We start from the raw sequence: 11,624 nt of genomic DNA on the forward strand, positions 1-11,624 counted from the left end.
ACAGTATCTATATGGGTCTTTCTATAAACTAGGGTACCAGTGAGGATTTCCTACACTGGACAACTTGTTACAGCTGTTGATAAGTCATTGCTAATAATCTGCCAATTTATTTCATGTCATTACATTAAGATATAAGGGGGATCATAGCTATATTCCATCAAATTTAGGAGTTGATTTAAACCTGTGTTTAACACTTTATCATGGTCGATGTTTTAACAGAAAGTCAGAAAGTCCAAAATGCAAGGACTTTCTGTCCTCGCATTTATGGCAGTTTAAGTTGTCTTTATATCAACCTCTTACATCTAGACGTTCCGCTAGCGGAACACCTGCTCCAATATCCAATGACGGGCGTGGCGCGAAATACAAACTCCTCGAAAATCCGAAAACTTCAAACATATGACTATTTTACACCATTTTAAAGACAAGAGTCTCCTTTATCTAACCACACGGTCCGATTTCAAAAAGGCTTTACAGCGAAAGCAAAACATTAGATTATGTCAGCAGAGTACCCAGCCAGAAATAATCAGACACCCATTTTTCAAGCTAGCATATAATGTCACATAAACCCAAACCACAGCTAAATGCAGCACTAACCTTTGATGATCTTCATCAGATGACACTCCTAGGACATTATGTTATACAATACATGCATGTTTTGTTCAATCAAGTTCATATTTATATCAAAAACCAGCTTTTTACATTAGCATGTGACGTTCAGAACTAGCATTCCCACCGAACACTTCCGGTGAATTTACTAAATTACTCACGATAAACGTTCACAAAAAACATAACAATTATTTTAAGAATTATAGATACAGAACTCCTTTATGCAATCGCGGTGTCCGATTCTAAAATAGCTTTTCGGTGAAAGCACATTTTGCAATATTCTGAGTAGATAGCCCGGCCATCATGGCTAGCTATTTTGACACCCACCAAGTTTGGTACTCACCAAACTCAGATTTACTATAAGAAAAATTGGATTACCTTTGCTGTTCTTCGTCAGAATGCACTCCCAGGACTTCTACTTCATCACCCAATGTTGTTTTGGTTCCAAATAATCCATAGTTATATCCAAATAGCGGCGTTTTGTTGTGCGTTCAAGACACTATCCGAAGGGTAACGAAGGGTGACGCGCCCGGCGCGTATCATGACAAAAAATGTCAAAATATTCCATTACCGTACTTTGAAGCATGTCAAACGCTGTTTAAAATCAATTTTTATGCGATTTTATTCCGACTGGGAGTCGTTGTTTTCGTTCAAAGACTGAAAATGTAAACATGGAGTCGTCTCGTGCACGCGCGCACCAGTCTCATTGTTCTCAGATCGACCACTATCCAAATGCGCTACTGTTTTTCAGCCATGGGCTGCAAAGTCATCATTCAACGTTCTGGCGCCTTCTGAGAGCCTATGGGAGCGTTAGAAAATGTCACGTTACAGCAGAGATCCCCTGTTTTGGATAGAGATGGCAAAGAAGGCCAAGAAATGGTCAGACAGGGTACTTCCTGTACAGAATCTTCTCAGGTTTTGGCCTGCCATTTGAGTTCTGTTATACTCACAGACACCATTCAAACAGTTTTAGAAACTTTGGAGTGTTTTCTATCCAAAGCTAATAATTATTTGCATATTCTAGTTTCTGTGCAGGAGTAATAACCAGATTAAATTGGGTACGTTTTTTTATCCGGCCGTGAAAATACTGCCCCCTATCCATAACAAGTTAAGCATTAATCAGTTAAATTAGACATTGAACTTGAACCTTGTAAGAATCATGGATCTAGCTGTTGGACAGTGTTTTTGTATAGCGATCTCAGAAATGCAGTGTAACTAACATTTTGTGTCTTCTTATGTTATGTGGTGAAAACAGTTTAATGGGAATGCAAATCCAAAATAATTAATGTAATTGAAAAATAGAATAATTCTAACTGAAAGTCACCTTACCTTGATACTTAAAACCTAAATCAATACTATCATTAAAGCGGCTCTTCAATAATTATGCATAATAGTTTACTTGTTGGATTCACTTTAGGTGTCAAGCTGTTTAATTACGCCCTGATATTTTCACACATCATCATCTGATCCAGCAAGGAATTTTCAGAATGACAACCAAGTGACGGATAGCTGTTGTGATAGTGCAAGAGATTCTACAACAGCCCAAGTGCTGGAAAAAAAGGTGTTCGCGAGGAATGTCCAGAATATCTTGGTGTCTCATTTGTTACGCAAGTGTAGAGAGTTGTGCCTGGATTCACGTTGGATCTAATATCCCTAGCGAATTGAGGTTGATCATCTGTTGTTGTCTGCTTGATTTACAGCAGGGTCTCGTTAGATTTAATAGAGAAAGCATCAAGGTAATGAGTTCATGTTTTCGTATGTTTTTGTGCCTCGGATTGGACACGAGTCTACTGTGCGCAAGTGTGTAGGATAGACTATTGCGCAACACCCAACCCTCTTCCTGTTAATTATTCTGGATATAATGACAACAAATTACATAGCCTAGTGGACTTATTGACAATATGATCTGGTAATGAAATAACATGACAAATAAAGTTTGTTCTCCATGTTACACCTGCAATGTTAAACAATGCAAGGGGCTTGAATTTGTAGCTCAGAAATGTTTTGCTGGAAAAATGACATGTGTAATGCATGCACAAAGTAGATGTCCTAACCGACTTGCCAAAACTATAGTTTGTTAACAAGAAATTTGTGGAGTGGTTGAAAAACTAGTTTTAATGACTCCAACCTAAGTGTATGTAAACTTCCGACTTCAACTGTATTTTAGAATGTAATAATTTGAATAACAAATTCATTATTCTTAAAGTGGTAATGGCCTACTTTTTCTTTTACACTTTTGCATGCTTTTTGGGGGTAGGGGTTCTATAATAGGCACTAAATGTACAATTATATACAGTTGAAGTTGGAAGTTTACATACACTTAGGTTGGAGTCATTATAACTCGTTTTTCAACCACTCCACAACTTTCTTGTTAACAAACTATAGTTTTGGCAAGTCGGTTAGGACATGTACTTTGTGCATGACACAAGTAATTTTTCTACAATTGTTTACAGATGGATTATTTCACTTATAATTCACTGTACCACAATTCCAGTGGGTCAGATGTTTATATACACTATGTTGACTGTGCCTTTAAACAGCTTGGAAAATTCCAGAAAATGATGTCATGGCTTTAGAAGCTTCTGATAGGCTAATTGACATAATTTGAATCAATTGGAGGTGTACCTGTGGATGTATTTCAAGGCCTAGCTTCAAACTCAGTGCCTCTTTGCTTGACATCATGGGAAAATCAAAAGAAATTAGCCAAGACCTCAGGAAAGAATTGTATACCTCCACAACTCTGGTTCATCCTTGGGAGCAATTTCCAAACGCCTGAAGGTACCATGTTCATCTGTACAAATAATAGTACACAAGTATAAACACCATGGCACCATGCAGCTGTCATACCGTGTTTGTTTTTTGGCCTTTTTTTTTTTTTTTAACTGATTGAAAGTATGAGATGATATCTGTAAACAAATGCTGAGGCTACGACGGCGCCAGTGCAATGAGTGGAGCTTACTTAGGTTCATCTGTACAAACAATAGTACGCGTGTATAAACACCATGGGACCACGCAGCCGTCATACTGCTCAGGAAGGAGACGCATTCTGTCTCCTAGAGATGAACGTACTTGGGTGCGAAAAGTGCAAATCAATCCCAGAACAACAGCAAAGGACCGTGTGAAGATGCTGGAGGAAACAGGTACAAAAGTATCTATATCCTCAGTAAAACGAGTCCTATATCGACATAACCTTAAAGGCCACTCAACAAGGAAGAAGCCACTGCTCCAAAACCGCCATAAAAAAGCCAGACTACAGTTTGCAGCTGCACATGGGGACAAAGATCGTACCTTTTGGAGAAATGTCCTCTGGTCTGATGAAACAAAAATAGAACTGTTTGGCCATAATGACCATTGTTATGTTTGGAGGGAAAAGGGGGAGGCTTGCAAGCCGAAGAACACCATCCCAACCGTGAAGCACGGGGGTGGCAGCATCATGTTGTGGGGGTGCTTTGCTGCAGGAGGGACTGGTGCACTTCACAAAATAGATGGCATCATGAGGTAGGAAAATTATGTGGATATATTGAAGCAACATCTCAAGACATCAGTCAGGAAGTTAAAGCTTGGTCGCAAATGGGTCTTCCAAATGGACAATGATCTCAAGCATACTTCCAAAGTTGTGGCAAAATGGCTTAAGGACAACAAAGTCAAGGTATTGGAGTGGCCATCACAAAGCCCTGACCTTAATCCTATAGAAAATTTGTGGGCAGAACTGAAAAAGCGTGTGCGAGCAAGGAGGTCTGCAAACCTGACTCGGTTACACCAGCTCTGTCAGGGGGAATGGGCCACAATTCACCCAACTTATTGTTGGAAGATTGTGTAGGGCTACCCGAAACATTTGACGCAAGTTAAACAATTTAAAGGCAATGCTACAAATACTAATTGAGTGTATGTAAACTTCTGACGCACTTGGGAATGTGATGAAAGAAATAAAAGCTGAAATAAATAATTCTCTCTAATATTATTCTGAAATTTCACATTCTTAATATAAAGTGGTGATTCTAACTGACCTAAGACAGGGAATTTTTACTTGGATTAAATGTCAGGAATTGTGAAAAACTGAGTTTAAATGTATTTTGCTAAGGTGTATGTAAACTTCCGACTTCAACTGTAAATTATACAATTGTATAACATTGAGGTCCTTGAAAATTACAATTAAGTTCTTGAAACAGTCCTTGAATTTGACTTATCAATGTCTGTATGAACCCTGCTTTAAGAATGTATGCCTATGTTGTTGGATAGGTTGGAGTTATGGGCCAATTTTTATAAATTTACATTTATTCCTCTCAGTGCACATGTGGAACTGCATAAAAATATTTTTTATTTTTGTTTCAAACCATTTAGAAATCATCTTATTTTCCCCCTCCCCTCATGTAGCCTCCAGCAGGACAGGTCGCGGTCGCTGTTCTCATCCGACGGCCAGGGCCCGTCTCTGGGCTCCTGTCGGCCCCACAGCCACGTCATGTTCCTGAAGACCCACAAGACAGCCAGCAGCACTGTTCTCAACATGCTTTACCGATACGGAGAGGTATACTACTTCATCTTCAGTTTGGCTTTCCTTCAGCAAACTTATTTTTATGTTATATTGTACAATTTATTTTGGCTCTTTGAAAGCAGCTTCAAATCCATAGTCGTTCTTGTTCTTCTAGGAGAGGGATCTGTGCTTCGCCCTGCCTCTGGGGTACCAGTTTGGCTACCCCCTCCCCTTCAATGCACACAGGGTCAAAGGTTATAGAGGGCCCCACGTGGCCGCGTTCAGCATTATGGGAAACCACATGCGCTTCAACAAACCAGAGGTACGTGTTTTAGATTATTAATTGTGTATTTCATTATTTTCTTCCAATGTGTATTTATTGAGGTTTTTGAACAGCAAAAAACCCCCAGAAAAAACAAACCCATTAACAGGGCAAAACACAAGCTCAATTGTATTGTAATTTTTCCTGTATTTATGTGCATGTGAGGACATTTTTTATTCTATATTTACACGTTGGCCTATTATTTATTGAGGAAACAAACAAAATCATAGGACAGAAGGGAGAAAAAAACGAATACAAAACAGAGTATTCTTAAACATTTTTGTGCGTTAGTTTAACACAGATTATTATTTGCATGGAGCTGATGATGTCTTTTGTAGGTTTGGCAGGTTCGCTTGTGATTTGTTAACTGCTTCTGTTGTTGGCAAAGAAAAGGACACTGACAGTTCTATGTGAATGTTTAAACAGGATGGAGCAATTTAGCTACCAAAAGTATGTGGACACCTGCTCGTCGTACATCTCATTCCAAAATCATGGGCATTAATATATAGTTGGTCCCCCCTTTGCTGCTATAACAGCCTCCACTCTTCTGGGAAGGCTTTCCACTAGATGTTGGAAAGGACTTCCATTCAGCCACAAGAGCATTAGTGCATTCGTGAGGTCGGGTACTGATGTTGGGCGATTAGCCCTGGCTCGCAGTTGGCGTTCCAATTCATCCCTTAGGTGTTCAATGGGGTTGAGGTCAGGGCTCTGTGCAGGCCAGTCAAGTTCTTCCACACCAATCTCGACAAACAATTTCTGTATGGACCTCGCACTAGGGCATTGCACTGGGGCATTGTCATGCTGAAACAGAAAGGGCCTTCCCCAAACTGTTGCCACAAAGTTGGAAGCACAGAAATATCTAGAATGTCATTGTATGCTGTAGCGTTAAGATTTCCCTTCATTGGGACCTAGACCGAACCATGAAAAACAGCCTCAGACCATTATTCCCCCTCCAACAAACTTTACGTTCTCCTGGTATCCGTCAAACCCAGATTCGTCTGTCGGATTGCCAGATGGTGAAACTCGGTAGTGAGTGTTGCAACCGAGGACAGATGATTTTAACAGCGGGCCCCTTCTGTGAGCTTGTGTGGCCTACCACTTTGTGGCTGAGCCGTTGTTGCTCCTAGACGTTTCCACTTCACAATAACAGCACTTACAGTTGACCGGGGCAGCTCTAGCAGGGCAGAACTGGCAGGGCAGAATTTGACGAACTGACTTGTTGGAAAGGTGGCATGCTATGACGGTGCCACGTTTAAAGTCACTGAACTCATCAGTAAGGCAATTCTACTGCCAATGTTTGTCCTTGGAGATTGCATGACTGTGTGCTCGATTTTATACACCTGTCAGCAACTGGTATGCCTGAAATAGCTGAATCCACTAATTTGAAGGGGTGTCCACATACTTTTGTATATATAGTGTATCTTAGAATCATCACTGACTGTACGGTGTTTGTGTGTGTGAGTGGATTACTTTTGGGAACAGGAGCGACCAGAGCTTATAAAGAGGTTTGTTAGTGGTACTTGTGAGAAAACATCAAAGACTGGGATTCAACTTCACAAACATTAGACTCATTGCGCCACACACACACACACACACACACACACACACACACACTCCTACTAGTCCTTCTAAAATATATATATTTTTTCTTTAGGGGCTAGATCTGCTTTAATATTGCAGATACATTGTGGCTTCTATCAATGTAATTGGCTGCATCATTTCCAATTCCCCCATATACACTACCGTTCAAAAGTTTGGGGTCACTTGGAAATGTCCTTGTTTTTGAAAGAAAAGCACATTTTTATGTCCATTAAAATAACATAAAATTTATCAGAAATACAGTGTAGATGTTGTTAATGTTGTAAATTACTATTGTAACTGGAAACGGCAGATTTTTTTATGGAATATCTACATGGGCGTACAGAGGCCCATTATCAGCAACCATCACTCCTGTGTTCCACTGGCTCGTTGTGTTAGCTAATCCAATTTTATCATTTTAAAAGGCAAATTGATCATTAGAAAACCTTTTGAAATTATGTTAGCAGAGCTGAAAAATGTTGTCCTGATTAAAGAAGCAATAAAACTGTCCTTCTTTAGACTAGTTGAGTATCTGGAGCATCAGCATTTGTGGGTTCGATTACAGGCTCAAAATGGTCAGAAATAAAGAACTTTCTCCTGAAACTCGTCAGTCTATTCTTTCTGAGAAATGAAGGCTATTCCATGCGAGAAATTGACAAGAAACTGAAGATCTCGTACAACGCTGTGTACTACTCCCTTAACCTCTCTAGGGTCGGCGGGACGAAATCGTCCCACCTACTCAACAGCCAGTTGAATCCCGTGGCGCGTTATTCAAATACCTTAGAAATGCTATTACTTCAATTTCTCAAACATATGACTATTTTAAAGACAAGACTCTCGTTAATCTAACCACACTGTCCGATTTCAAAAAGGCTTTACAACGAAAGCAAAACATTAGATTATGTCAGCAGAGTACCCAGCCAGAAATAATCAGACACCCATTTTTCAAGCTAGCATATAATGTCACATAAACCCAAACCACAGCTAAATGCAGCACTAACCTTTGATGATCTTCATCAGATGACAACCCTAGGACATTATGTTATACAATACATGCATGTTTTGTTCAATCAAGTTCATATTTATATCAAAAACCAGCTTTTTACATTAGCATGTGACGTTCAGAACTAGCATACCCCCCCGCGAACTTCCAGTGAATTTACTAAATTACTCACGATTAACGTTCACAAAAAACATAACAATTATTTTAAGAATTATAGATACAGAACTCCTCTATGCACTCGCTATGTCCGATTTTAAAATAGCTTTTCGGTGAAAGCACATTTTGCAATATTCTCAGTAGATAGCCCGGCATCACAGGGCTAGCTATTTAGACACCCACCAAGTTTAGCACTCACCAAAATCAGATTTACTATAAGAAAAATGTTATTACCTTTGCTGTCTTCGTCAGAATGCACTCCCAGGACTTCTACTTCAATAACAAATGTTGGTTTGGTTCAAAATAATCCATAGTTCAAATATCCTCTGTTTTGTTTGTGCGTTCAAGACACTATCCGAATGGTAAAGAAAGGTGACGCGCACGACGCATTTCGTGACAAAAAATATTCCATTACCGTACTTCGAAGCATGTCAACCGCTATTTAAAATCAATTTTTATACCATTTTTCTCTTAAAAAAGCGATAATATTCTGACCGGGAATCTGTGTTTAGGTTCAAAGACGAAAGAAAATAAAAACATGGGGTCGACTCATGCACGCGCCTCAGCCCATTGTCCTCTGATAGAGCACTTGCCAAAAGCGCTAATGTGTTTCAGCCAGTGGCTGGAATTACATCATTCAGCTTTTTCCCGCCTTCTGAGAGCCTATGGGAGCCGTAGGAAGTGTCACGTTACAGCAAAGATCCTCAGTCTTCAATAAACAGAGTCAAGAAGCTCAAAGAATGGTCAGAGAGGGCACTTCCTATACAGAATCTTCTCAGGTTTTTGCCTGCCATATGAGTTCTGTTATACTCACAGACACCATTCAAACAGTTTTAGAAACGTTAGGGTGTTTTCTATCCAAAGCCAATAATTATATGCATATTGTAGTTTCTGGGCAGTAGTAATAACCAGATTAAATCGGGTACGTTTTTTTATCCGGCCGTGTAAATACTGCCCCCTACCCCCAACAGGTTAACAGAACAGCGCAAATTGTCTCTAACCAGAATAGAAAGAGGAGTGGGAGGCCCCGGTGCACAACTGAGCAAGAGGACAAGTATATTAGAGTGTCTAGTTTGAGAAACAGACGCCTCACAAGTCCTCAACTGGCAACGAACCAAAAACAAGATACATATATATGGACAGTACCAAAACAAATTATCTAATGATTATGTTTTTCGCAGCAAAATTTGCATAGCTGGGATGGTTGTATCCCCCATATATATATAACATTCTATTGGTTGCAACAATTTTGTATAGTAATTTAAATTGAAAAACTCAAAGTATTGAATCTAGCGTAATTTTTTGTAGCAGTTCATAAACCATGTGCCATGGAATCGGTACATCGACAATCTCTTCACAACAATTTTGCAATCTGTATTGCACAGCTGTCATTTTTTGGGGTCCTTAAATGACGCTGGTATACATTTTTTTAATCACAATTTCCTTTAAACAATTTTGGTCTTTCATGCAGGGCTGACAAACAAGTTCCTTACTTTTTCCCCCTTCCACTTGCCTTTTCCTTTTTTGCGGTTATGCTGCAATTAGTTGGTTGTAATTTTGGGTAGAGCAGACATTTCCATATATTTTTGTTAGCTGCTTGTGTGACATAACTCCACCAGTCCTATTTTTGATATCATTCACAAAGATTATACCTTTGTTTTTTGTTTTTCCCCAAATAATGTTTATTTTAATCAATTAGTATATTTGATTTTAACCATATTGTTGTAATATGTGTTCTGTCTTTTCTGGTGGATTAAACTGAAATTGCAACCAATTTTCTATGGCTTGTTTTAAAAATAGCGATATTTTGGAGATTATTTCATTTTCAAGGACCACTATAAGTGAGAGGTTGTAATAAAGGCCTTCTAAACCGTTAGCTAAAGTGCCACCCTGTCCCTGATGAAGTAAAGGCATTATACTGCAATGAAGAGAAGAGAGTGCGGCACCTAACGTCATATTATTATATCCATTCTTTAGTTCATTATTTCATTTTTTACATCTAATCAAACCGTTTTCAATGTTTTTAATTATACGGTGTACAGGGTCATTTCAAGTCATTCAAACAGTTTGACTTTGGCCTCCATCACTCGTTTTCTTTCCCCATGACCTTTGACCCTCTGACCTCTTCTTCTGTTGCCCTCCAGGTAGAGAAGGTGATGCCAGTGGACACCTTCTACTTCTCTATCATGCGTGACCCCGTAGCGCTGGCCGAGTCGTCCTATGCATATTACAAAGCTGTCGCCCCCGCCTTCAAGAAGGCCAAAGGTACAAAATGTAGCCAATCTGTTTAATGCTCGTATATGTCTGCTATTCTGTTACTTTTTGGGCACAGGTTAAGCCTAGTCCAGGACTCAAAAGCACTTTCATTAGAGATTTTCCATTGAGCATGCATTTTAAATTCAGGAGTAGGCTTAATCTGTGTCTGGGGAATCTGTTTTTTTAATCTACATTGAGGTTGTATGCTGCAAAATGAATTGCCTCATTGAGGACAACATTTTCTTAATCTAATTTTAATGTAATCTCTAATCTAATTTTAACCTTAATCTAATCTAATCTGACAGGCCTGGGAGACTTCGCCGACAACCCCAGGAAGTACTACGACCCCCGTCTCCGTAACAACCACTACGCCCGCAATCTGCTCTGGTTCGACTTCGGCCTGGACCACAACGCCAACTTCTCGACCACACTGGCCCGACGAGGCGAGGCGGCCGTCCGACGCGCCTTCAAACTCATCCTGGTCTCTGAGCACTTTGACCAATCCATGGTATATATACTATTATAATATATAATAATATATTCCATTTTGCAGACACTTTTAGCTTTTATCCATAGGTGGACCTTATTCTAGATCAACACTCTTTTTAAACATTTTATTTAACCGTTATTTAACTAGGCAAGTCAGTTAAGAACAAATTCTCATTTACAATGATGGCCTACCAAAACGCAAAAGGCCTCCTGCGGGGACTGGGGCCGGGATTAAAAAAATAAAATATAGGACAAAACACACATCACTACAAGAGAGACAACACAACACTACATAAAGAGAGACCTAAGACAACAACATAGCATGGCAGCAACACATGACAACACAGCATGGTAGCAACACAACATGGCAGCAGCACAACATGGTAGCAGCACAAAACATTTTACAAACATTATTGGGCACAGACAACAGCACAAAGGGCAAGAAGGTAGAGACAACAGTACATCACGCAAAGCAGCCACAACTGTCTGTAAGAGTGTGCATGATTGAGTCTTTGAATGAAGAGATAAAACTGTCCAGTTTGAGTGTTTTTTGCAGCTCGTTCCAGGAGCATTGGTGGCAAATCTGATGGCCTAATGGTAAAGAACATCTAGCCGCTCGAGAGCACCCTTACCTGCCGATCTATAAATTCCATCGACGTAATCTAACATGGGTAGGATGGTCATCTGAATCAGGGTTAGTTTAGCAGCTGGGGTGAAAGAAGAGCGATTACGATAGAGGCAAC

At 39.7% G+C, this 11,624-nt stretch overlaps 1 protein-coding gene across 2 annotated transcripts in view; it reads left to right on the plus strand.

Annotated features, from left to right (window-relative positions):
• LOC123723750 (galactose-3-O-sulfotransferase 2) overlaps positions 1–11,624 on the plus strand; it is a 62,075-nt gene that overhangs the window by 40,372 nt on the left and 10,079 nt on the right. For both annotated transcript variants that reach the window (XM_045721846.2, XM_045721844.2), the window contains exons 3-6: positions 4,981–5,131; positions 5,253–5,399; positions 10,281–10,401; positions 10,698–10,900. In XM_045721846.2, coding sequence (XP_045577802.1) covers positions 4,981–5,131; positions 5,253–5,399; positions 10,281–10,401; positions 10,698–10,900 — 622 coding nt within the window. The remainder of the gene's footprint in view (positions 1–4,980; positions 5,132–5,252; positions 5,400–10,280; positions 10,402–10,697; positions 10,901–11,624) is intronic.

Source organism: Salmo salar, chromosome 07 (assembly GCF_965601325.2).
Source record: "Salmo salar chromosome 07, fSalSal1, whole genome shotgun sequence".
Classification (NCBI taxonomy): Eukaryota; Metazoa; Chordata; class Actinopteri; order Salmoniformes; family Salmonidae; genus Salmo; species Salmo salar.